The sequence below is a fragment of the Triticum urartu genome, chromosome 7A (assembly GCF_056163025.1).
Source record: "Triticum urartu cultivar PI428250 chromosome 7A, HENAU_Tu73, whole genome shotgun sequence".
Lineage (NCBI taxonomy): Eukaryota > Viridiplantae > Streptophyta > Magnoliopsida > Poales > Poaceae > Triticum > Triticum urartu.
The window spans coordinates 486,008,160-486,035,786 of NC_141879.1; the positions used below are offsets into that span (position 1 = coordinate 486,008,160).

General features: G+C 43.8%; 2 protein-coding genes across 3 annotated transcripts; one reads left to right on the forward strand and one right to left on the reverse strand.

The window, feature by feature from the left end:
* Positions 1-9,632: 9,632 nt before the first annotated feature.
* LOC147960080 (uncharacterized) lies at positions 9,633-10,357 on the forward strand. The gene is made up of 2 exons (XM_087534760.1): positions 9,633-9,845; positions 9,934-10,357. The coding sequence occupies exons 1-2, from the start codon at positions 9,633-9,635 to the stop codon at positions 10,345-10,347; spliced, it is 627 nt and encodes a 208-aa protein (XP_087390886.1). The 3' UTR covers positions 10,348-10,357.
* Positions 10,358-11,146: 789 nt separating this feature from the next.
* On the reverse strand, positions 11,147-19,162 carry LOC125521129 (splicing factor SF3a60 homolog). Of its 2 annotated transcripts, XM_087534685.1 has the most exons (14): positions 18,836-19,162; positions 18,229-18,417; positions 17,712-17,822; positions 17,289-17,327; positions 17,104-17,208; positions 16,295-16,437; positions 15,424-15,520; positions 14,977-15,138; positions 14,824-14,895; positions 14,629-14,742; positions 12,865-12,942; positions 12,656-12,784; positions 11,586-11,732; positions 11,147-11,496 (listed from the first exon to the last, which is right to left on the reverse strand). In XM_087534685.1, exons 2-14 carry the CDS (start codon positions 18,400-18,402, stop codon positions 11,350-11,352), a joined length of 1,518 nt encoding a protein of 505 aa, XP_087390811.1. In that variant the 5' UTR covers positions 18,403-18,417; positions 18,836-19,162; the 3' UTR covers positions 11,147-11,349. The 2 variants fall into 2 exon arrangements, with proteins under 2 accessions (XP_087390811.1, XP_087390812.1); XM_087534686.1 differs by lacking the exon at positions 17,289-17,327 and having other exon boundaries at positions 18,836-19,161.
* Between the last annotated feature and the right edge of the window lie 8,465 nt (positions 19,163-27,627).

Genomic DNA, 27,627 nt, shown 5'->3' on the forward strand with positions numbered 1-27,627 from the left:
CATCACTCTGTCGTTTGGGCTATTATGTGTATTGGCTTGCAAGGTGAATTCTTTGATGGGAGAGAATCGAATCGTGAAGCTACCACGGAAGAGTTGAAGATGCTGCAATACAATGCTCAAGCTTGTGATATTCTCTTCAACGGATTGCGCCCCGAAGAATTCAACAAAATCAGCCGTCTTGAGAATGCAAAGGAATTTTGGGATACTTTGATTGATATGCACGAAGGTACCGACTCCGTCAAGGAATCCAAATTGGATGTGCTTCAAAGTCAACTTGACAAGTTCAAAATGAAGGATGGTGAAGGTGTCGCTGAAATGTACTCTAGGCTTGCTCTCAGCACAAATGAGATTGCCGGCTTAGGAAGTGAAGATATGACCGATAGATTCATCATCAAGAAGATCCTAAGAGCCTTGGATGGAAAATATGATAATGTGTGCACATTGATCCAAATGATGCCCAATTACAAAGATCTCAAGCCAATGGAAGTCATTGGAAGAATTGTTGCTCATGAGATGTCACTCAAGGATAAGGAAGAGCTTCACAACAAGTCAAGTGGTGCTTACAAAGCCTCATGTGATGCTCCCACATCATCAAGTGAGAAACAAAACTTCAACGAAGAATTGAGCCTAATGGTGAAGAACTTCAACAAGTTTTACAAAAGTAGAAGCAAGGAAAGAAGTTCCAAGTCAAGGTCCTACAATAAGAAAAGATCTTCTAGTCGTGAGCACAATTGCTACAATTGTGGAAGACCCAGACACTATTCCAATGAGTGTACGGCTCCCTACAAAAGAAGAGAAGATTCTCCTAAAAGAAGAAGTAGAAGAGAAGAATCACCACCAAGAGAGAGAAGGGGTAGAGATGATCGTTATGAACGAAGAACATCCCGGAGAAGCAAGGATTCGGAAAGGAAGGACAAGTCATCAAAGAGCTACACAAAACGAAGACATCAAACTCATGTTGGTGAATGGGTATCCGGCTCCGAATCCGACAATCACTCCGAAATAAGTTATCACTCCGACTCCGAATATACTCAAGATGAAGGTGTTGCCGGTCTAGCACTTGTGTCAACCAACTCCTACGACATATTTGAGTCACCAAATGAAGGAATTGGAAGATGCTTCATGGCTAAAGGTACAAAGGTAACAGACCCCGAGTATGTTGATTTTAATAGTGATGAAGATGATTTTCTAGGTACGTGATGATGATTTACTTGTTGACAACTCTAGTTATGAAAACTATGATGAACTTGCTATTAATCATGCTAATCAAGATAAAGCGAATGACAATGATAAGAAGGAGATTGAGCGTCTAACTAAAGAACTAAACACTCTTAAGTTAGCTCATGAAACTATCTTGGAAGATCATCGAGAACTTTTAAAGACTCATGAGAAGTTACGCTTTGAAAAGCTCAACCTTGAGCAAGAGCATGAGTTCTTAAAGGCAATCAATGATGATCTTCGCAAGAAAAGTTCTTCTTACATTGACAAGCGTTTACTCTTGTCTACTTACATGCCACAAGTTAAATCTAGCAACAAGAACAAGAAAGATTCTTCCTCTAGTAGTAACAACAATCATGCTAAATCCAATTTTGTTGCTTCTAGTAGTTCTCTTGATTCCACTAATGATTCTCTTAGCCAAGTTACACTTGAGAAAGAAAATATCTTATTGAAGGGAATTATAGAGAAAGGTGTTTACAAGAGTCTTACCGGAAGTAAGCAATTTGAGGAAATTGTACGTAAGCAAGGAAGACACCGGAAGAATCAAGGTGTTGGTTTTGAACGAAATTTCAATGCCAATGGAGTTGAGTGGGAAAAAGATCAATGCCCCAAGACGAAGTTTGTTCCTCAACAAGAGAAGTATGATCCTACGTCTTTCCAAGGAACACAAGCTCAAGATGATCTTCCACCACAAGACCACAAGCTAAAAGGCAAGGACAAACTTCAAGAGGACATTGATGCATTTGATGAAGCACCTAAGGCCTTGGTCAAGTGGGTTCCCAAGACTACATCAAGTTCCACTTCATCAAGTATGACTACAACTCCGAGGATTCCCATCAAGATGGTGTGGATCCCTAAGAAGAAGAATTAGAGATTTCTTGAGGGTGACTCTGCCAACATACTTCACTCTTATCATTTTGGCAAGGACAAGTGAAAACAACTTCCATATCTTGCACTAGTTCAAGGAGTCACAAACCCTGTTGTTGGTAAGACAAGGGACAAGGTAACCTAATGCATTCATGGACATCATCTCATGTGAATATCACTCTATGTCTATGGATATCCTTATTTGTTCCTTGTGGGACTAAACCGTGCAGGTATTGAAAGTGCAACTCACTCCAAAGGATTGCTCCGAGTGATCTACATCAACATTGAGCATCTACATCTTCAACACCTACATGAAGTCATCATCGACAAAACCCAAGGTTAGTTCATCCCTCTTAGGGGGGATATCACATCTAGGGGAAGCTTTACTCTAATCAATTGAGCTAAAGCAACTCTAATGGTGTGAGCACAACAATGCTTTATGTAAAAGTGGCAACCCCACTCGTGCTTAAACGATGAGTATGACCTATGATCAAATGTCCTCATTTGACTCCTAAGTCAATATACTCATATATAGATGACCTAGTCATCGACAAATTGCTTGATAGATGCCAGAGTTATTGTGCGTGCTTTGTCACATATTTCATTTGCCATTTTATTGTGTGAGCATGTTGGATGCATATTTTACTCATTCGAGGACATCCATTTGTTGCTTTGATTGTTTGGCTTTTTCTCTTTTGCCAAATGGATGGACAAGAATGCCTAAGAACTCCCTCTAGCTATCTATGCTTTTCTCGTCTCAAACTCTATTCATGCTGCATCACAAAGTTTGATCAAGTCAGATTCGAACCACTCTGTGTGAGAAGCACTTAGAGTCCCCGATTCGTCATAGACTTAAACTTCTAAAACCTCTTTGTGCATTTTGGTATGACCGAGTCATCCATTTCGGTCACACCGAGATCACTAAGTTGATCTAGGTTTTCAATCTCGGTGCAACTGATTTAAACTTTTCAGTCACACCGAGTTGTAGTAACCGCTTCGATTCTGCATCTCGGTGCCACCGAGTTGTTCCACTCGGTCACACCGACAGGGTCGGGATATATAAACCCACGGGTGAGATTTTGGAAATTTCTTTGAAATCTCACAGCCCGCGCGAATCCTGCTCTGCCGCCTTGGGTCTCCGGATCATCTTCTCACCGCCAGCGACCTCCCACCGCAGGTTTCCATCGCCGTCAACGAAATTCTGCCCCTTCGTTGTCGCCGTAGCGAACTCCGTCGAACCAGGGTACGAGTTTGATCCTTTGTGCTATTCTTTTAACTCCGATTCGTATCACATTGCTTTGCCATGATCATGACCACGTATGCAAACTATCCATCCACTGAAAACATCCTTTAGATTAGATTGGATTTGAAATTTAGGGTTAGGTCTCCGCCGGAGTCATCTCGGACCGACCGAATTGTAAAAATCGGTCTCACCGATTTGGCTTAGGCCATAGCACGTGCATTTTCGGTCTGACCGAAAATTGCAAATCGGTGTGACCGAGTTCGATTATTTGTGAAACCCTAGCAGTCTCGGTGCCACCGAACTGTGACTCGGTCTAACCGAGTTCACTAGTTTAGGTTACAAAAGCTGCTTCGGTATCACCAAGTTTACAAATCGGTAGCTCTGAAATGCTTTCTGTGAAGAACTAAAACTAAGTTTTTAAGTCATCTATTTTGCAAAAACTCTGCACTTTGTGATGCTCATCCACTCTACCTCATCTATATCTATTCACAGGGTCTGCTGTCAATAAGTTTGCAGAGATGTCTGACCAGAGCGACAGCCAGAACAGGTCTAAAGAACAAGTGCAATTGAGTGAGGGCACTAGTCCCTCTAGCACTTCTGGTGATGGCAGCAGGAGCACACCAAGCATCTTGCCCAAAGCAGCCACCAGGTCAAGGAAGAAGAAAACCCCAGATTCTGAAGATGAGGACTATGTGGTTGTTGAGGAGGAAGTAAGCTCCAATAAGAAGGTGTTGAAGAAAGAATATGGGTCAGCTGCTACAACTAAGCCTGGCTTGCACAAGAAGGCCCCTGCCAAGAGGGTGCCAACCTTAAAGGTTAGAGCCTCAACTGCTGAAACCTCCAAGCCAACTGGAGAGGCTGCTAGAGAGGGAAAGAAGAGAAAAGAAAGGGTCAAGAAGACCACTGCTAGAGTGCTTGGTAGATCCTACATTATGAGAGATCTAGAAGAAGAGGAGGAGGAAGAGGATGCTGCTCCAGCTCTCAAGTCTCAGAAGCTCATGGGAGATGCAATTAAGTCAGGGGCTACTCCATCTAAGCCCAAATCTGCTCCCAAGGCTACTACTCAGAAGCCTTTTGCACCCAAGAGGAATACCAAAAGTATACCTGCTGAGGAGAAGAACAAGGCCCCAGTGCCCGAAGCTGAAGAAGAGGAAGATGATTCACTTGTTTTGAGGAAGTTGAAGCCCAAAATTCCTGACCATAATGATGCTCATCCAGTCGCTAAGGACACGCACATCAGAAAGGATGCTGGAGTAATATTGTGGAGACAGTCTGATCCCTATGCTGTTAGGAGGAGGACTACAGTTGAGTACAGGTTCCATACAAAGGAACAGCAAGACTTCTATGAGACAATTTTGCTTGTCAAGAAGCCCATTGTATGTGACATGAAATGGGTGGATTGGGAATACATCCGGGAGAATGAAGATCACTTCCCAGGAGTATATGACAGCTTCAAGGCATGTGGAGTAGATGAATTTGTTGGACAGAAGCTCACCAAATGGAATGATGAGCTAATCATGCAGTTTTACTCCACTGCCCACTTCTATCTAGATGGAAGGATAGTATGGATGTCTGAGGATACTAGATACCAATCCACGGTTGAGGAGTGGGCCAAGCTAATCAATGCCCCCGAAGAACATGAAGATGACTTGGATGTGTATGCCAAGAAAAAGAAGGATCACAACTCCATGGCAAACATGTACAAGGAGATCCCAGATAAAGCTTTGGAGACTCACAAGCTTGGATATGTACATTTCTTGCTGTCTGGTCTGCCTACTATTAACTGGATCTTAAGGCACACATTGCTACCCAAGTCAGGAGACCACAAGATGATCAGAGGACACTCCATCAACATGCTGCAAATCTTTGATGTCCCTCAGAAATTCAAAGTTATGAGTTTGATTGTAGAAACAATCAAGAGGACAGTTGCTGATCAGAAGAGAAGTTGTGGGTATGCTCCACACATTCAGGAGCTCATCAACTCCAAGATGGGCACAGGAACTTATTTGTTGGACAAGGAGCATCTACCCTTACGTACTGAATTTGAAGACACCAATGTTGTGATGAATGAGGAGGAACCATCATCAGTTCAAGTCCAGGAGAAGAGAACAAAAGCAAAGGCTGAGAAAGCTGCAAGGATGCCAAACGCAGAAGAAGCATCTCAAGTTTTCCTCTCAAGACAAAACAAGATCAATTAGGCTATCTGATTCAAGCTACACTGGGGATTGAGAAGGGCTTGGCCACACTGACTCGGAATCAGGAGAGCCTGGAGAGGATTGTTGAGACAAAATTCTATGATCTTGATCTCAAGGTAACTGAGATTCAGATTGCAGTTGAGCAGCTTCAGGAGGAAGCAGAAGAGAGGAGAGGCAAGGCAACTACTGATGCTTTTTAGTGTGTGCCACGAGGTCCAAGGTCTGCTGCAGTGCCAGTTTCAGATGCTAGAGCTACAGTGTCAGCACCAGCAAGTGCCACCTCCAGCACCCGCTCCACCAGCTCCAACTACATCGACAGATGCCTTCGTCCTTGGAGTTCTATCTACACCGCCTCCCGAAGACCAGGCCTGAGAGATGCATAGCACTATGCATTTTAGAACTTTTTGGTAACTTGCTGCCAAAGGGGGAGAAATATGTATAGATCATAGGCTTCGAGAGAGAGTGTCTTGTCTTTTTATCTCTCTTGCTTTTGGTTGAATTTTTTTTATTGTGTGAGATACTTGTGTGATCATGTGATTGATCATTTTCTACCTTAATGCTTGTTTGGATGATACTATCTTTTATATCTCATATATGATCATTCACTTGCTTGGTGATGAGTGCATGCTTTTAATTTCTATCATTTTGAGCGCTCCACGAAGATGTATGTGACATGGAAGAGTAACCCATGATCCTAATCAATTGTACATTTGCATTCAAAAGCAAATCTCAAATCATGCACAAATTTAGGGGGGGCTCTTGCTTATCACATACTTCTCAAAGCGATGATGTTTTTCAATCTTATGATCATTTGTCGAAGCTTTGATCTATATGTTGTCATCAATTACCAAAAAGGGGGAGATTGAAAGTGAAACTATCCCTGGGTGGTTTTGGTAATTCCTAACAACATATAGCTCATTGAGCTAATGCTATTTTAAGATAAATATTTCAGGAAAGCTCAATGATTGGCATGGCATGGATTAGAAAGTGGACCCCTCAAAATGCTAAGTACAAAAGATTGGCTCAAGCTCAAAGCAAAAGACTCTACATTTTACTTTTAGTGATCCAAGATCACATTGAGTCCATAGGAAAAGCCAATACTATTAAAAGGGGGTGAGGTGTTGCTTAATGAGTTACTTGCTCAAAATGCTTAGTGATATGCTTCAAAAACCCTCAACTACTTTCTCATATCCACATATGTCCCAAAACAAAAGTCAAACTCGGCCCCACCAAAATCTTCTATCCGGCGCCACCGAGTTCACTTGACATAGCCACTGCCACAAACCCTAGTCACTTCGGTCTCACCGATAGGGATCTCGGTCTCACCGAGATGGGATTGCAACCTCTCTTTTTCCCTTCATAACGTTTCGGTCCAACCGAGATGAGCGATCGGTCCCACCGAGACTGCAATGCAAACTCTCTGTTTCCCCTTCGTAACGTTTCGGTCTAACCGAAATGAGCGAATCGGTCCCACCGAGTTTGCCTGACCAACTCTCTGTTTGTCTATTACCAAAATCGGTCCCACCGAGTTTGTGTAATCGGTCTCACCAAGATTACGTTATGCCCTAACCCTAATGGAATCGGTCCCACCGAGTTGACATGTCGGTCCCACCGAAAATCCTAACGTTCACATTTTGAACTAAATCGGTCTGACCGAGTTTTATAATTCAGTCCCACCGAGTTTGAAGATTTGTGTGTAACGGTTAGATTTTGTGTCGAGGCTATATATACCCTTCCACCCACTCTTCATTCATGGAGAGATCCATCAGAATATGCCTACACTTCCAACATACATTTTCTGAGAGAGAACCACCTACACTTGTGTTAAGGTCAAGATATTCCACTCCAACCACATAAATCTTGATCTCTGGCCTTCCCCAAGTTGCTTTCCACTCAAATCTTCTTTCTACCAAATCCAATCCTATGAGAGAGAGTTGAGTGTTGGGAGACTATCAGTTGAAGCATAAGAGCAAGGAGTTCATCATCAACACACCATCTATTACCTTTTGGAGAGTGGTGTCTCCTAGATTGGTTAGGTGTCACTTGGGAGCCTCCGTCAAGATTGTGGAGTTGAACCAAGAAGTTTGTACGGGCAAGGAGATCACCTACTTCGTGAAGATCTACCCTAGTGAGGCAAGTCCTTCGTGGGCGATGGCCATGGTGGGATAGACAAGCTTGCTTCTTCGTGGACCCTTCGTGGGTGGAGCCCTCCGTGGACTCGCGCAACTGTTACCCTTCGTGGGTTGAAGTCTCCATCAATGTGGATGTACGATAGCACCACCTATCGGAACCACGCCAAAAATCTCCGTGTCTATATTGCGTTTGCTCCCTCCAAACTCCTCCATTTACCTTCATATGCAATTGTTTTACATTCCGCTGCTATACTCTTAGAATTGCATGTGTAGGTTGATTACTTGAATTGCGCTAAGTTGCTAAAATCTGCCAAGACTTAAAATTGGGAAAAGGCTAGATTTTTATTTGGTCAAGTAGTCTAATCACCCCCCCCCCTCTAGACATAATTTCGATCCTACACCACCATCACCACCGGTTTATGATTTTAGTCATCTTAAACATGATCCTGGGGAAAGGCTACCCATTGGAAGTTATCCTATCAATGATCAAGATGCAGTTCGAAGATCATATATCCTTAAAAGCCATAACCATAGTTGGCTTGAATATAGTATCAAGAAGGAATCTGCATTTTGCTTCGTATGTTACTTCTTCAAAGAGAAAAAACTAGTGGTAAGGGAACTAATGCATTTACTGATGGTGGTTGGAGTAATTGGAATAGAGAGGAGGCTCTTCTTAAGCATGTTGGTTGCGTATCAAGTGTGCATAATGCAGCTCAAGAGAGATATAACTTATTTGTGAATCCTCGTGCAGCAATTAATGATCTTTTTGTGAAGGTGAACAGTGAGGATTTACGTCTTTACAAGATGAGGTTGAAGTATTCACTTAGATGCTTGCAGTTTCTTCATCATCGAGGATTGGCATTTCATTGGCATGATGAAAGTGAATAGTCTAGCAATAGAGGAAACTTCCTTGAGATACTGAAGTGGCTTGCGGCAAATAGTGAGTAGGTGAATAAGTATGTTTTGAAGAATGCACCAGGTAACTACCAATTGACATCTCATCGGATACAACAGCAGATTATTCAATGTTGTGCACAACTTACTAGAAAGCAAATTATTGATGAACTTGGTGATGAGTACTATGCTATTCTAGCTGATGAGTCTAGTGATGTATCACATAAAGAACAACTGGCTTTATGCTTTCGTTTTGTTGATAAAGTAGGGAGGCCGTGTGAGCACTTTCTTGGAGTTGTTCATGTAAGTGACACTACTTCACTGTCACTTAAGGAAGCAATTGAAACTTTACTTATTGACCATGGTTTGACTATAACACAAATTCGTGGGCAAGGATATGATGGGGCTAGTAATATGAGAGGAGAAATTAAAGGATAGAAAACATTGATCATGAAAGAGTCACCTTCTGCATATTATATTCATCGTTTTGCACATCAACTCCAGCTAGTTCTTGTTGATGTTGCCAAGGGAAATGATGATTGTGTGTGGTTTTTTGACCAAGTGTCTTTATTACTGAATGTTATTGGAGTGTCTTGTAAGCGTCATGACATGCTTCAAGATGCTAGACTTCATAATATCATGAAACTACTTGAATGTGGTGAGTTACAAACTGGGAGTGGTTTGAATCAAGAGATGGGGTTACCTAGGCCTGGTGATACTCGGTGGGGCTCTCAGTACAAAACTGTTCTTAACATTATTGCTATGTATCCCACAATCCGTGATGTGCTCATAACTCTTGGACAAGATGCTTCACAAAGAAGTGATTGACCCAAAATTCATACTATTGTTGGAGTGTTCGAGTCATTTGACTTTATTTTCAATGCACACTTGATGCTTTTCATTCTTGGATACACAAGTGATTTGTCTGATTGTTTGCAAAGAAGAGACCCAGATATTCTTACTGCAATGGCACTTGTTAGAACTGCAAAAAGTAGAATACAAGAGCTTAGGGCTAATGGGTGGGATGCATTTATGCAAAAGGTCACACTATTTTGTAACAAGCATGGCATTAAAGTTCCTATAATGGAAGATAATCATGTGCCTTATGGAAGATCAACACGGTTTGCTCGACCCCAAACAAATGATGATCACTTTCGAAGAGAAGTTTTTCTTGGAGTCATTGATCAAATTAGTCAAGAGCTTGAAAATCGGTTTGATGAGATCAATATGGAGCTGCTATCTTGTATGTCTGATTTGAATCCCGCCAACTCATTTGCTGCTTTTGATGCACAAAAGGTATGCAAACTTGCTTCTAAAATTTGTATTGCTTTCAAAAGTGGTACAGAATCTCTTTAACTCATTTGTTTCTTTTGATGCACACAAGGTACGAAGACTTGCTGAGTTTTATCCCAAAGACTTTTCAAGTGCCGACTTGATACACCTTGAATTACAACTTGATAACTATATTGATGACATGAGAAATGATGAGAATTTTCAAGGCCTTGGAAATCTTGTTGATCTCTCGGTTAAGCTTGTTCAAATAGGGAGACATATAGTTCATCATTTGGTGTACTTGCTTTTAAAATTGGTATTGATTCTCCCGGTGGCAACAGCAAATGTTGAGAGTGCGTTCTCTGCCATGAGTTTTGTCAAGAACAAGTTGAGAAATAAGATGGGTGATAGTCTTTTGGATGATTGCCTAGTCACATACATTGAGAGGGATGCTTTCTCCGAGGTGAATGAAGATGACATAATTGATACCTTCATGGCAATGCAAAAACGTAGGCCAGAAAGATAGTCTTTTTGAACTTCTCAAGGTATGTGCTATGGTCCATATACTATTTACTATGTAGGCTTCTTTATGCAAAACTAAGATTTAATTGAGAATTTTAGTGTGTCTGTAAGACCATATTGATCTATTTCTATGTGCTATTGGTAATTAGTTAGAATGTTCACATGTAATATTAGTTATAAAAAAATTGGGGGCGGACCACCCTGATATCAAATGCTAGCTCCGCCACTGCTGGCCAGGGTGGTGGAGCAACAACAATAACAAGAGAGAAAATGGAGAGAATGGAGTCACAGACAACAAGAGAGAAAGGAGAGAATGGAGCCGCAGGGTCTGGGAAGGGTTTTGGGTTGGCCTAGGGTGTCGGATTCGTACGTTTCGCGTGTCCGGATTCTCACAAACCTCCTTTATTTTTGTTTTCAATTTACAAGAGAAATCACGTCCGGACCGACACAAAACCGTGTTGAATGACTTCTTCGGTCCGGATGGTTGCAAAAGGTTTACAAATCTGTCTTGAAGATGCCCTAACAATGTGCACTAGAGCAAGCACATGGATTTGTAGTCGAGGGGCGCCACATCGGGATAGTAAATGTACGACACATGTAAAGGCGGGCACACGATTTACTCAGGCTGATGCTCCGGACCGGGCAAAAGGCTGACGCTCCGGACTGCGTAAAAGCCTACTTCCTGTCTTGCTCTTTCCTTACATGTCAAACTCCAACACCGTTACATAATATTTCTTTCTCCACGTTGACGTTGAAGCGAAACCTTGAAAGGATTTGACCGAACAGGACCTAAGAACACGGAGTAAGATGGACCAATTATAGAGCATAATGTGCAATGTACCCCGAAGAAGGAAGTTGAGCTCCCAAGTACTCCGGCGCGTAAAATATAACACGGAGTAACATCTTGCAGAGTATATAATGCAAACAGAGTTGCAGCGACCATCAAGGTCAGCAGGTTTCAATGGATTTAGCGCCGTCCAAACCCCAACGCACAAGAATCGCATATCTATATCAGGCCTTGGCGCTGCAGGTCAGTGTACGTCTTTTTGTTGTAGATGTTGCCATCCTTGTCTTCGTACTCCTCTTCCAAGTCTGGCCGCCACTTGTTCAGCCCTTGCTTTGCTTGTATCCTCTCCCACAGTGCTTTCGCCTCCTGACAGCACAAATCAGGCATGTCAAAGCAACTTAGCGGCAAGCAAGACATCGCATGAACAAGACAACAGCAAATGGCAGCCGGTGTACCTCAATGGATGTAATTTCGTTGAAGTTCTTGGTATTAGGAATACCAAGGCATCGCATCCCATGCTGATGGCGCCACTCTTTGAAATGGCGCTCATAGTCCCTTCGCCCCCAGTAACTGTGGTTACCACATATCTCGCACTTGAATTCCTGGCAACAGATAGTTAAAACATCAGTGGTCTACAACCAAACTCGATGGTGATGGCTGGGCATATAATAGCGACAATGTTATAGATGTTCAAAGTCAAGTTTAATAGTTGACACAGGTGCAACACAAATAACAGGTGAAACTATGAGCAAGCTATCGAATTAAGATTTACCATTCATTTTGGTAACATGCCATTTTGTAGCTCCAAACATTGTGCTGATGATAGTATTAGAGAAAGAGAGAAATGTAAAACGTTTTTTTTTGCCGGTCAACACTTCCTCAAATTACAGAACGTATATAATTAGTTGACACATAGCAAAGCTGAGCCAAGATCAATTAGTTGAGATATGGGCACAATCGTATGGCTACGACACATCACCACACCTAACAGTTATAAACTGTGGCAAGCCACAAAAACTGTAGCTAACAAATTGAAGGCCACCACTTAAGCAATGTTTGGCTAGAAATGTGCCACCAAAATGTGGGGTTACAAGACTAGAAGAAAGTATGGCATTGCAAAAGTTTGGCAATAAACCAGACACTAACCTAACAAAATCAAACTAGGTTAACCTAGGTGTGGCGTGTTGTGCTATCCAACTGTACATGCCTTATACCAGTTACCACTGCCCATCAGTCAATTAATTGGCAGTCACTGAACATAATGGAAATTGATTTGTTTTCCAAATAGAATGGTGTCACAATAAAGTGATGATCAATACATTCATGTAGGAAGAAAATTTACTAACATGATGACTTAGAAATATTCAGCAAACAGTAAGATGAGCCATTGACCTCTAATCGAAGATCCAAAAAAAGTAATAACTAATTAAACTGTTAACGACAAGGCTGGTCTGATAACTAATTAAGCTGTTAACGACAAGGCTGGTGTGATAACTAATTAAGCTGTTAACGACAAAGCTGGTACCTGACCAAGACCGTGAAGCTTATAGAGCCAATAGGGGATAGGTTTCCCGTCCCAACCCATTGGTAACTTGAGAGGGTTGTAGATTTGTTGGTCTTCGTCATCACTTTCACTATCAGCTTGTACTTCTTCCTATACAAAGTTAAAGAAGATGAAGTTCAAAAAACAGAACAATATTTCAGTAAATAGAAGAAAAGGAGAAACTTAAGTACTTCTTCCCGTTCTGCTTCCATTTCTTCATAGGTCAAAGTCAGCTTCTTCTCCGCATTTTCCTTTGTTCTTACAATGACCTGCACACACAAAAACATAAAATCTACCAAGGCATGAGCACCAGGTTAAACTTGAAATTTAAAATGGACATAAAATTAGAAGAACATGCCGCGAAAAATGCCGATGACTGGTAGTCCTACCAAGATAAAGGAAACTTTCGTAAACCACACCAAGGAAAGTAGATCATGATAGAATTCCATACACATGGAAATGTTGGTTCAAAAATCTAGCTGTAGAGTAGTCATGGTACAGTTGGAGCTTTTCGTTCACCAATGATCACTTTTGTAAAGAACGTGCTAGAAAAGGTACATCAAGGCATTGGTGACAGCAGAACTTAGGTGATGGCAACTTTTGCTATTCTCTTCCTGATAGGTGTTATTCAATCGTTTTTTTTTCTTCACTTGCTACACATCATTCTGAGGATCTAATTTAGATAGGTTGATAAACATTGAGATTCTGAAACTAATCCCTTCGACCCAAGGCCACATCATCAAACGGCGGCTCGGCTTTAGGGCATTTTAGACAGTCACACCAAATGAGGTCTGAGGCAAAAGATCAAAGCAGATAAACTTTATGGCAACTCATAAAAAATCCCATGAAAAGATGGTCCCGGTACTTCTATTCATGACCATGCCATACTATGCCCAAATAAAGCAATAGATGTCTCATTACATGGTGGGAGCAACGCTTACGAGTCGATGAGACGTTCGAACGTTGAAACTCATAGACTAATCGTGACTAGTCTAGACTACTGCTGGACTACATGGTACTGTAGCACAAACTTGCAGTAACCAATTACTAAAACCTAGTATTAATATGTAATATATACTATAAAAAGTGCATTGGAGCGTCAATTTGTCCTGCAGATTAGGCCAATAAGCATATTTCCATGTTGGATCCTTGCTCCTAGTTGGCTTCTTGCAGGATCCTTCGATGGATCGTATTGATCATTGGCCTGAGCTGCAGCTGCTGAATACACTACTTGAGATATTTCCGGCACAGACATTGCAGTTCAGACCTAAGGATCTTGAAACTGAAGCAAACAAAACGAAATAAGAGGGCAGCGGGTAAAAATCAAATCAAAGAAGGGAAGAAGAGAAGGGAGAAATTACTTTGCTAATATGCTTGCTTGCTTGCTGCAACCTGAGGGACGAGCGGATCCAGTAGCCAGAAGACAGCAGAGGGAGGGAGACCGTAGGGGCAGAGCCAGGGAGAGCAGAAGCAATGGAGCGAAAGGGCCAGAGCAGAGGAGCGCAGGGGAAAGGGCCAGAGCAAGAGGAGCGCAGGGGAAAGGGCCAGAGTAGAGGAGCGCAGATCCATGGAGAGCAGAAGCAATGGAGGGAAAGGGACAGGGTGGCTGGCTCACTTATCCCCTCCCAATCCCTAAAAAAGTAAAACGAAGGACTCAAGGTGGACGACTAGTCTATGACTAGTCCTTCGACTCCTCAACTCGGCGAACTAGTCTACACGAGATTTCTAGTTGACACCCAGAATGTGACTCATAGACTAGTCTAGCGACTAATCTCGACTAGTCTCTCGACTCGTAATCAATGGGTGGGAGCATCCGCAATGGACTAGCTTATCCTAGGTCAAGGCCATTCCTCAAACTAAACTGGTGTAGTCATGATTTGACTAACATACCCATGTTGAAATGGGTGATTGGAAGCACAAGTCATTGCGAACACATAAAAAGAGTAAGAGCTGACCTCATCGAGAATCTCACATAAGCGCTTCATCTTCACTTCAACCAAAGCAATTTCCTTCTTCAAATCATCACCTTTGGCAAAATGCTTACGATCCAATTGTTCCAAGGGTGTATGCTGCAAAAATATGACCAGCAGCAGCAAATTTAAAACTGATAAATAGCTCAAACAAGATTAGCAAGGGTGTTTAGTAGTCACCTTCAGCAAGAAAAGGCGCTCAGCACGCTGTTGAACAGTGCCGCCACCCTTCAATCCACGAGCAGTTAAAGCCTGGAAAAATGTTTCAGTATTAAATAAGGCCAAGTTAAGGATGGAATAAAATAGAACACTAACTGTGTTAGAAGATCGTACCTCTTTCAACTTTTCCGGACCAAGCTCTACAAGCTCTTCAACAATATTGTAGTAATCGAGGTCTACTGCAGACTCTTGCGATTCAGATTTTTTCTCTGTGCCCTTATTCTCCCATCCAGGTACTTCGCCATTGGCCCACTGTTCTTCGAACTCACTTTGCAACTGCACAAGCATAGATACTATTAGCTAGTCAGTTGTTACCTACCATGGAAGTTTGAACCTATATGGGTTTGATAGTAGTTATTTCTAGTTCTATGTTAAGTACATATTCTCAACCCCACCACCAGCAACACTAAAATTAATCATAACAGTGAATCAGTGATAGATCATGAGTAATATCTGCATATATTCTCAACCCCAACACAAGTCTTAAGTGATGCACAACACAAGGTGTGAATACAGAAGAAAGAAAATATACTAGAATGTACAAGAGTCAAGAGGATTGACCTTTGTAAAAATCTTATCAATATCTTGCAATGGCTCTGTACGATACATAAATGACATCAGGTATTCCAAAATATGCTCCAAATATTCTTTGTATTGCCTGAAAAATTGAAGAAAATGAAGATAAGTTCATAAATCATCTTTACAGAAATGTATGTACACTTTAAAAAACTACAGTTGATCAAACAAATGTTAGGCGTGTTGAGCAAATTTTGGTTAATCACATGTACTTCAATACAGGTCTTACTAGACCCCACCACTCTAGTAGTTACCTGTTATGTTTCCTCTCAATCCCAAACGAGGGTATCCATTCAGTTTGTTAGGTAAACACGGTATTGTCGGTACAATAGATAGGTAACAGAAATTACAGTTCACAGGTAATTAATAAATTATTTTGGTAGAGAGATTTCGGGTATTGCTCTTGTGAATTCTGGAACAAACAACATGACAACTTTATAACACAGCGACAAATGAGACCAAGTAATGAACCCTTACAAGTGATACAGTTATAGTCTACATGTAAGAAGCAATGAAGTCCAGACAACCAGTAATCAGTAACCCCCTGCTTCTGCATTGGGTACGCACAAGAAATAAACTGGCACTGCTGGGCCTATGATATGAAACAGAACTATAGCAGCAGCCAACATCCGACACATGAATATTTTGTTCTTTTGTTCCTACCATACAGAATACTGATCAATCTGGATTGACTGGAAAGGTATGCCTTTTGGGGTTCCGTTTGGTCAGGAAGTGCGATCCTAGTCCTAACCAGCCCAAGAAGAAAAGGAGGGAAATATATCTAAGATCGATGTGGAGAGATAAGCTCATGCTAGGAGATATGTTCTTGGTTTTAGAGAAAATGCTGGTAGCATACCTGGTAGCTTTTAGACTATGCAAGATTTTTTCAGTCTGAGCAAAAGTACCAACGTATGCTGAGTATTCCATTAGCGATCCAAACTTGGAATTTATGAACTCATTGTAGAGCTCATGTAAGTCCAAGTACCGGCCAAATGCCTCCTATCAAAATGCAGAACAAGACCATTAGCAATATAAGTAACTGCAACCAGAACAGCATATAAAATATTAACAATTTAATGGGATGAACATGCAATGTAGATTAGAACTACATGATAATGCGAATCATGACAATAAATAAGCAGTAATTGATTCTCAAGTTAATCATGCTCCATCTAGTATCTTGTCATTAACCTAAATCTTACCATGCATAGCACCGTGATCCTACAAGAGGAATCAAACAACCCTGCAGAAATTAAAATACACGTATCACAATAGAGATACCCTCGAGTTCAAGACTACTGCAACAAAAAAGGAAGACAAGGGTGCTACAGGGCTCTGCAATGTTTTTAGCAGACAGACCTTATTGATGATTTACCATAACTTTTGCACTTAACATAATCAACTTAGTATGGAAGCGTGAAGCAGGACTAGACAATTTAGATAGAGGCGATACGATGAGGTTGCCATGCATTTTTCTTCTCAAGAATAGAATATATAAACATAGGTATGTATACTACAACAAACTTGCATCTGCGGGTAGTCAAGATATTATATGCAACTATGCAAGAAAAGAGAATTAGATTAACCACGGTATGCATTAGGATAAAACAGTGCACAAATCATCTCAAGCAGGATTATCAAGGTGAAAATTGTACTGGACAGCACCTCGCCAGTGAATTCAATAGCCGGTTCCTCCTTTAGTAGCTCCTCATAATCGTCAGTTTCGCTGATGAAACGGGCAGAGTGATTCCGCCTATGGTAATCACGGATCTGCAAACATGCAACAAACTGTAAATGAAAGAATAATCACCACTGAATAAAGAGTAGAAGTTCAAGTTTTCGAATAAAACCGAGTTCTGATTTGCATCACATATGTCGACCAGGGGGTCCTGATTGGCATGAAGTGCAAGATCAACATAGTGTAAAATAACCAGAAAACTCACTAGTATGTATGTAGTTTAATTTTCAAGGATCGTAATAAAACTTGTTCTACTCTTAATATTTTGCCTTTTTAGGGTTGACATGTTGGTAAGAAAACCTAGCGAGCTATTGAATAATTTGGTTTTCTACCATCCAATTCTTTGGTATGAGAGTCCAGAGGTAAAATAATTAAAAAGAACTATCCACTAAACGACAATAGCATGGAATGCTTTTGGCGGTACATGAATAAACTACAGCATCGACGGCCTGGCTAGCGTCCTGCCACTCTGATTCCATGGCGTGCCTAAGTGATTACTGGGTAGAGTCAGACTGGATACAGTTTGATTATGTACCTCTTTGAGCCTTTCATAGTACTTGGGGAAGATGTCGCTTTGCACCGGCGCGGTAAGATGGGAGGAGATCTCATCCTTCCTAGCACCGTCCTTGTCTTCGTAGATTTCAACCTAATTAAGAAAGTCATATTAGCAAAATTCACCTTATAAAGAGAAACAGACTATTCCCAAACTGCACTTCTTCACTCACATCAAAAAGGGGGGAAATAGCAGCACGATACTAAAAGTTGTAATATTATACACTGATTTTATCTACCCTCGCGCATATCTTGTAAAAATAAAGCCAAAAAATCAATCTGTCTAGCTCAACTTTGGAATTCCCCAGGACAATAACTAGTGGAGCTAACACATAAGCAACCCTAGGCATCTCAATTCAAGATATTGCAAATTTGGAAAACCAATCCTAACCACAGAAAACAGAGATGCGACATCACTGAGCTCTGGCTGTGGCAGACAGGAATTAAGCAAAGCTACAGCCACTAAATCAAGCGTGAAACGAGAGAGAGGAGGGGCTCACGAGCTTGTCGGAGGTGGAGATGACGAGGTCGAGCATGTGGCGGACGCGGTGGGACTGGAAGAGGCGGTCGCGGGCATTGGCGGGATCTCGCTGCAGCTCGCGCACCACCAGGCGTTCTAACCGCTCGATGTCCTCGTGCGCCGCTCGTGTGGCCTCCAGCACTGACGATGCCATTGCTGCCGCTTCAGCCTAAAAAACACCATTACAGATATGCATTATCAGTATCGGGACAATTCGGGTACGGAAATACTGCATTTCTGAAAAGTGCCAATGAGGGGATACGTTTGACTATTTAAAAAAATGTGTCGTTGCTAGGAATTGCCTTGCTATTTTCCTCTTTTCCTAAGAATAGGAAAGGTGCAAACTAGCCGGCAGTTTGACTAGCTGTGTTCATCATGTCATAGCCACTTGCACACAGAGCAAAATCATGGCACAGAAGCCACCATTTCATACAAAATCATGTCATAACAGCCACCACACAGCACACAACAATCAAAATTTTGGCTAGTAGCTGCCATGCGAACATGTTGCATGTTGAACAACCGGGGGGGGGGGGGGGGGGGGGGGGGGGGGGCGCTCGGTGGAGGGCAGGGCAGGGCGAGCTCACCTCGGGGTTGGGCGAGGGAGAATACTCGTTCGGGCGGCGGCGGGAAGGTGACTCGGAGTGGGCTCGGGGAAGGACGGCGAACTTGGCCGACGGGGGCGGCTTGCTGAGATCGGTCGACGGCCGCCGGGGTATAGGGAGGGAAGGGTCGACGAGGGGAGCGGCGGGGAGTACGGAGCGAAAGGGTCGGGGAAGGTTCGCTGCGGTCGACGGCCCGGCGGCGGAGTGGCGGCGGTGGCTAGGGTTTTTTTTTTTTTGAAATGAGATAATAGCATCGGGGCAGAGAGCGCTCGGGGGCGAAGGGGTGGCAATTACGACGTCATTTCGCCAAACTCTGGCTCTTCTTACACAGTTTCAGTATTTACAAGACCGAAAATGAGATAATAGCATCTATGGTCCTCATACTTGGTGGCTATGTCCAAAACAGTCCTCATATTCAGGAAGTGTTTTAATACGATCTTTGTACTTGAAAATACGTTATGTATACGGTCCTCGAACTTCGGAGAATAGTCCTGAGCTTCATCGCCATGTACGTATGGTGTACAGCGCGACCTGCCAGTGAGGTCAAGTCTCTCCGTCTGTGCATGGCCCAGTTGTCAGCTAGGGGGAGAAATAAACAGGACATTAAAAATGGGTAAGAGAGCGCTCGGGGGCGAAGGGGTACGTAACTTGACGGTGGCAATTACGACGTCATTTCGCCAAACTTTGGCTCTTCTTACACAGTTTCAGCATTTACAAGACCGAAAATGAGATAATAGCATCTATGGTCCTCATACTTGGTGGCTATGTCCAAAACAGTCCTCATACTCAGGAAGTGTTTCAATACGATCCTTGTATTTGAAAATACGTTATGTATACGGTCCTCGAACTTCGGAGAATAGTCCTGAGCTTCATCGCCATGTATGTATGATGTACAGCGCGACCTGCCAGTGAGGTCAAGTCTCTCCGTCTGTGCATGGCCCAGTTGTCAGCTAGAGGAAAAAATAAACAGGACATTAAAAATGGATAAGCGTCCTGAGTGTTCGAACCACAAACTGGCCTTCGCGCTGCACGTGCTAGCCATCTCAACCAACGCTGCTTGTTGATTATAATTAAGCATGCATGTCTTTATTTTTAGAGTACCTTGAGCGTCTTCGTGCATTTTTGTTTACTCTTTAGATATGATCGTTTCATGTTCGTTCACTCACTGATAATTATTAGGGGAAATGCATAATGATGTACTACTTGAATTAAAATTTATATTTGAAACGCAAATGGTTCATATTGTTTACTCCTTGGGAATGTAATATATTCATTCAACTATTTTGTTTGTACAAACGAAATTTGTAAGTAAAGAAGACAAAAAATGCACATGGTTCATATTTGAAATATATTCACTCAACTAAAAGCATCTCCAACGGCCGCACAAAAATCTCGCACCCAATAAAAGTTATAGCGCGCCACTTTAGCACTTTTAGTGCTGGAATTTTGTCTATTTTGAGCCTAGCCCAATAGCAGTTTCAGAAATTCCTAATAAATTCTAGAGGCTCACGCAGCCCATTCGTGTAAGGCAAGAGGTGGAACAAAGTTTAGTCCCACATTGTTAGTTTAGAGGGAGTTGGACCTCTTTATAAGGGAGGCTCTTTCTCCACATGTATGAGGATGAGAACAAGAGGGACATTCACGCGCGCTCCTGCTTCGCCGCCCGCCTCGCCACGCCACGCCACGCCTCGCCTCGTCACGACGCGTCGCATGTTGCGGGAATGAGCTGATGTCTAAATTTTTGCCACGCACGACGGGTATACGAAAGGTCACGCGGGAGCTGAAACGTTTTCTGTAGTGGACACTGAATTTGAAGGCGCGCCTCTTCGGCTGCTGCCTGTTCGCTTCGTCTCCCTCCGTTGCTTCACCTTCCATCGCAGCCTGTTCGCGTCCTTCTCTTGTGCCTATAAAAGGGGGGTCGCTCCTCCCAGAGAGACACACCAGAACGACACAACCCTCTCGCCTCCAAGTTCCTGACCACTGAGCTACTGCTACGTGCACCGTAGGTCGGGACAGTAGGCCTCCGGAACGCACCTTTTGAGTCCTGTACGGGAGAAGGGTGATAAAGTTTTTGGGGAGCGCTCCGCGCGACTACTGGCTTCTTCATCACGGACTCCGACGACTACTTCCCCGACAACGACTTCTTCCCCGACGTCGACAACCTCATCAACGACATGGCTGGAGAGGATGTCGACCCCAAGTCCAGTGCTTCTGTTGCTGTTGTCCCGTATGTGTTCTTACTCTTTCTGTTATATGGCCTGCCATAGTTCTTTGCTCTAGTTTCTGCTGTCCCGTATGTGTTCTTACTCTTTCTGTTATATGGCCTGCCATAGTTCTTTGCTCTAGTTTCTGCCCTACATATGTTAGGTTCTACTTCATATATGCAACTTCATCTAGTGTCTGTTCTACATGTGTTTAGTTCAAGTTCATATATGCAGATGCTATTTACCTTCTCTCTGTCAGATTGCATGACTTGCTTTATCTCTACTATATTAGTCATGCTTTATCTATTATTTATGTTAGCAAAGTTATTTGGTAAATTGCTCATATTTCCAACAATCCAAAAACTTATCATAGGCAATTTACCCCAAGTGATTTTGCTGCTTCCATGAGACCTCCTATGTTTGAGGGTATCCACTATAAAAGGTGGCGCGTGAGAGCAGTCTTATGGTTTCAAACCATGAGTTGCTATGACGCCACGCTTGGCAAGCCTGAAGGGGAGTTTGATGCCCAACAGGAACAAGCTTTTCAGAAAATGGATACTCTGTTTAAGGCTGCTCTCTTGAGTGTTCTTGGTGAGAACATAGTTGATGCTTATGCGTCAATTGACAATGGAAAAGATATGTGGGACGCACTCGAGGCCAAGTTTGGGGTCTCAGATGCCGGCACTGAGTTGTACATCATGGAGCAATTCTATGATTACAGGATGACTGAAGAGCGCTCCGTGGTTGAGCAAGCTTATGAGATACAATCATTTGCCAGAGAGCTTGAGCACTTCAACTGTATGCTACCGGACAAGTTTGTTGCCGGAGATATCATCACCAGCTTCCTCTTTCGTGGAGGAACTTTGCTACCTTACTGAAGCATAAGAGACAGGAGTTTTCTGTTCCGGATCTCATTGGTACTCTTGATGTCGAAGAAAAGGCGAGAGCAAAGGACACACGTGCTCAAGGTATTGAGGGAGGATCTAGTGCCAATCTGGTACAGAAGAAGAACTTCCAGCCCCACAAGTTCAAGAACAAGGGCAAATTTGATGGTAAAGCAAAGTTTGATGGGAATAACAAGGCTGTGCAACACACGAACTTCAAGAAGAAGAATGACAAGAAGAAAGGTATTTGTCATGTGTGTGGGGATCCTGATAATTGGGCTCCTAGTTGCCCTAATCGCTATGACAAGCGTCATCCTGGGAAAGGCGGCAAGACTGCTAATGTTGTCATTGGAGACATTGACATGAAGGATGTTGAGTATGGTATATTTCCCACTATTCTTTCAGTATGTCATTCTCCTGATTGGTTGATTACGCGGGTGCTAATGTGCATGTATGCGGTGATATTTCCATGTTTTCGTCTTATCAGACCGCAGGGACTTCAACCGTGTTGCTGGGCAACGGTTCAAGTGCTTCTGTTCGTGGTGTTGGCACGGTCGATCTGAAGTTTACTTCGGGGAAGATCGTGCGGCTGAAGAACGTGCATTATGTCCCCTCCGTCAATAAAAATCTTGTTAATGGATCTCTTATGTGTAGAGATGGCTATAAGCTTGTCTTTGAGTCGAATAAATTTGTAATATCCAAGTATGGAACCTTTGTTGGTAAAGGCTATGAGTCAGGAGGCCTATTTCCTTTATCCTTATCAGACGTTTGCAATAAAGTTGTTAATAATGTTTGCAACAATAGTGAATCAAATGTGTGGCATTCACATCTTTATCATGTTAACTTTGGTTGCATGTCGCGACTAGCGAAGTTGAACTTAATCCCTAGTTTCACCACTGAAAGGATCGATATGGTTGACTAGAGGGGGGTGAATAGGCAACTAACAATTTTTAACTTTTCTTTACCAAATTAAACTTTGCATTAAATTAGGTTGTCTAGATGTGCAACTAGGTGAGCAACCTATATGATGCAATAACAACAAACAAGCAAGCAAGCAAGAGAAGTAACACTAAAGAGCTTGCACAAGTAAAGGTAAGAAATAACCAAAGGGTGGATCCGGTGAAGACGAGGATGTGTTACCGAAGTTCCTTCCTTTTGAGGGGAAGTACGTCTCCGTTAGAGCGGTGTGGAGGCACAATGCTCCCCAAGAAGCCACTAGGGCCACCGTATTCTCCTCACGCCCTCACACAATGCGAGATGCCGTGATTCCACTATTGGTGCCCTTGAAGGCGGCGACCGGACCTTTACAAACAAGGTTGGGGCAATCTCCACAACTTAATCGAAGGCTCCCAACAATACCACGAAGCTTCACCACAATGGACTATGGCTCCGTGGTGACCTCAACCGTCTAGGGCGCTCAAACACCCAAGAGTAACAAGATCCTCTAGGGATAGGTGGGGGAATCGAAAATCTCTTGGTGAAAGTGTAGATCGGGGCCTTCTCAACCACTCCCGAGCAAATCAACAAGTTTGATTGGCTAGAGAGATAGATCGGGCGAAAATGGAGCTTGGAGCATTAATGGAGCTTGAGAGGGAAGAGGTAGGTCAAGGGGAAGAAGGGGACCCCCTTTTATAGTGGGGGCAACAATCCAACCATTGCCCCACTAAACAGCCCCGCAGAGGGCAGTAGTACCGCTTGGGGGGCGGTACTACCGCTGAGCCAGCGGTACTGCCGTTCCAACTAGCGGTACTGTCGCGCAAAGGAGAGAAACAGGGACCTGGACACAAAGAGGTACTACCGCGGAGGTAGGGGCGGTACTACCGCTGAGAAGCGGTACTACCGTTCCAACTAGCGGTACTGCCGCGTAAAGGAGAGAAGCAGGGACCTGGACCCAGAGCGGTACTACCGCGGTGGTAGGGGCGGTACTACCGCTTATAAGCGGTACTACCGCCTCTACTGCCGCAAAACCCGACACGAGAAAAAGAGCCCTCGAGTCGAGGCGGTAGGAACATGGCAAGCCAGCGGTAGTACAGCTGCGGAGTCACCGGCGGTACTCTTCGGACGGTAAAGTCCTTAATAAAGAGACGAGGCTCTGATACCAATTGAAAGGATCAATATGGTTGACTAGAGGGGGGTGAATAGGCAACTAACAATTTTTAACTTTTCTTTACCAAATTAAACTTTGCATCAAAGTAGGTTGTCTAGATGTGCAACTAGATGAGCAACCTATATGATGCAATAACAACAAACAAACAAGCGAGCAAGAGAAGTAACACTAAAGAGCTTGCACAAGTAAAGGTAACAAATAACCAAGAGTGGATCCGGTGAAGACGATGATGTGTTACCGAAGTTCCTTCCTTTTGAGGGGAAGTACGTCTCCGTTAGAGCGGTGTGGAGGCACAATGCTCCCCAAGAAGCCACTAGGGCCACCGTATTCTCCTCACGCCCTCACACAATGCGAGATGCCGTGATTCCACTATTGGTGCCCTTGAAGGCGGCGACCGGACCTTTACAAACAAGGTTGGGGCAATCTCCACAACTTAATCGGAGGCTCCCAACAATACCACGAAGCTTCACCACAATGGACTGTGGCTCCGTGGTGACCTCAACCGTCTAGGGTGCTCAAACACCCAAGAGTAACAAGATCCGCTAGGGATAGGTGGGGGAATCAAAAAATATCTTGGTGGAAGTGTAGATCAGGGCCTTCTCAACCACTCCTGAGCAAATCAACAAGTTTGATTGGCTAGAGAGATAGATCAGGCGAAAATGGAGTTTGGAGCATTAATGGAGCTTGAGAGGGAAGAGGTAGGTCAACAAGGAAGAAGGGGACCTCCTTTTATAGTGGGGGCAACAATCCAACCATTGCCCCACTAAACAGCCCCGCAGAGGGCAGTAGTACCGCTTGGGGGCGGTACTACCGCTGAGCCAGCGGTACTGCCGTTCCAACTAGCGGTACTGCCGCGCAAAGGAGAGAAACAGGGACCTGGACATAGAGAGGTACTACCGCGGAGGTAGGGGCGGTACTACCGCTGAGAAGTGGTACTACCGTTCCAACTAGCGGTACTGCCGCGCAAAGGAGAGAAGCGGGGACCTGGACCTAGAGCGGTACTACCGCGGTGGTAGGGGCGGTACTACCGCTTAGAAGCGGTACTACCGCCTCTACTGCCGCAACTAGTGCCGCAAAACCCAACACGAGAAAAAGAGCCCTCGAGTCGAGGCGGTAGGAACCTGGCAAGCCAGCGGTAGTACAGCTGCGGAGTCACCAGCGGTACTACCGCTGCGGAGCGGTACTGTCGCTTGTGACCCCTCAGCGGTACTACCGCTGGGTAGCACGGTACTACCGCTGGAACCCAGACAAGACACATAAGTAGAGAAAAGATCTCCCCATTGAAGTGGAAGAGCTCTGAGGGTGAGAAGCGGAAGTGTATGTGTTGATTCCACCCAAGCAGTACCACAGTGGACCCCTTCTTGATAATACGGTGCCCTCTACGCAACTAGACCACCGAAAGAGAAACGAAAGAGCTACACCGTCTTGAATGACACTCCGAGGGGAGGAAATCGTCTAGTGCCAAGGATGAATCTCTGAAACGCTCAAAGCACATGATTAGTCCGCAAACACGTTGTCATCAATCACCAAAACCACATCGAGAGAGATATGCCTCAACAATCTCCCCCTTTTTGGTGGATTGATGACAACTAGGGATTTGCACAAGAAAAAGATATAAAAGTAAGAATACTTAGAACTACAAAATATAGACGAGCTCCCCCTGAATGTGTGCACCTAGTAAGTGGAGTCTTTGGAATGCAAGACACACACATTAGGATCAACACTCCCCTATATTTTATAGTCCAACAATTCTAAGCACAGGATATATGAGAGAAGGGTATAAAACAGGATAAGCATGCAACTCATAAGATACTACAGTACTGAAAGACATAAGTAATAAGGTAGCAATAGGGAGCATATGTCTCACACCATATGACTAGAACTTAGGACTCACTGGCACCAAACCAAACCAAGCAAGGGTATAAAACAGGATAAGCATGCAACTCATAAGATACTACAGTACTGAAAGACATAAGTAATAAGGTAGCGATAGGGAGCATATGTCTCACACCATATGACTAGAACTTAGGACTCACTGGCACCAAACCAAACCAAGCAAAGACAACTAGAAAACATACGAGAACGCAAGACACAAAGACACGCTCGCAACACAGCAACAACCCAAATCCCTAAACTCTCTCCCCCTTTGGCATCGAGACACCAAAAGGGCAAAGAGCGTTGCTACAGCTCCAGGTGATGGCAAGCTGAGTATCTTGAACATCACATCTCAGCGTGATCATCTGCATCTCCGTCGTTGGTCGGAAACTGCTCGGCGTCTGAATCAGTCCAAGGGCAATGCTGGTGAATCCATTCCTCCTCTTCAGTGATCTGTTCCTCAGAACCGCTGACAACGGTCGCACCCAGGTGACGCATGAGCTCCTTGTGGCGCACCCTGGCCTGCTTCTTAGCCACATGAGTCATGTACTGACCATGAGACTCCATGCAGAAAAGCTTCTTCATCGTGTGTTTAAGCTTCTTTGTCCAAGAAGGTTCTGAACTAGCGGGCCCAAAGCCTTCCTCGTGATCATCAGTTGTAGCCTCACCCTTAGCCTCCATGGCAGCAGCAGCAGTAGATGGACCCCGGGTTTAGGCGCTGGGGTGCCCCAATTGTCCTTCTTCCTCAGACGCTTGATCTCATGAGAAACCAAGTCTCCAGTTTCCAACATCACTCTGGGATAAACACATGCCCATGCCTTCTCAATGAGCCTCATGATGAATGGACCATATATCGAGCACTTGCGCTCAGAAACGACAGAGAGAAGTTCAGACCACATAACATGAGAAATGTCCAGGCTCTCTTCAGTGTTTGCTTCCTTCTCATGCTGGCAGAAAAGAAGCATGTCCACGAGATAGGAGTGGACCTGATCCAGATTCCCGATGCGAGGGAAGAGAGTCTCACGGAAGACACGATGAAGAATGTCCAGAAACGTAGACAGCTCATAGGTTGCATTCTTAGTCACTGGGTGAACCTTCACAGTGCAGTAGGGCCAAAGGGCTTGCTTGTGGGTGGAGGTAGCATTGCGGTGAGGGCGGAAGCCTACTGGAGTCTCAAGCCCTTAATCTTCCACATCAAGTAACTCCATGAAGGCCTTCCATTTGACGAAAAGCAACTTGCCTTTGGTCATCCAAGTCAGAGTCATGTCGGCATCAGTTCCAAGATGAACGATAGCAAAGAATTGAGCCACCAAATCTGCATCAAAATCCTTGTTGAACTACATGATCCTGAGAATGTTCAGCTGAGTACACATCTGAAAGGCTTCACCAAAGTACTCAGGGTCCTTCTCCATGGCATCAGTGTCGATGGAGCGAACATCAACATAGAGATTCTTCTTGGCCTTGATCACATCAAAATAGATGGCAAACTAAAAGCGGTTCCAAAACGAGCGGTTGACCAAAGTGGGATCTTGGTCTGCCTCATAGGGGTTGCGGCGACGCTTTTCCCAAAACTCATTGGCAGTCATCTCAGTCACAGTCTTTCCCTTTGGCTTGTTGGCGGATCTCTTCGACTGCTGAGGTGGTGGAGGTGCACTTGCGGATGCGCCTACTGGTGGCGGTTGAGTGCTAGAGGAACCACCTGCT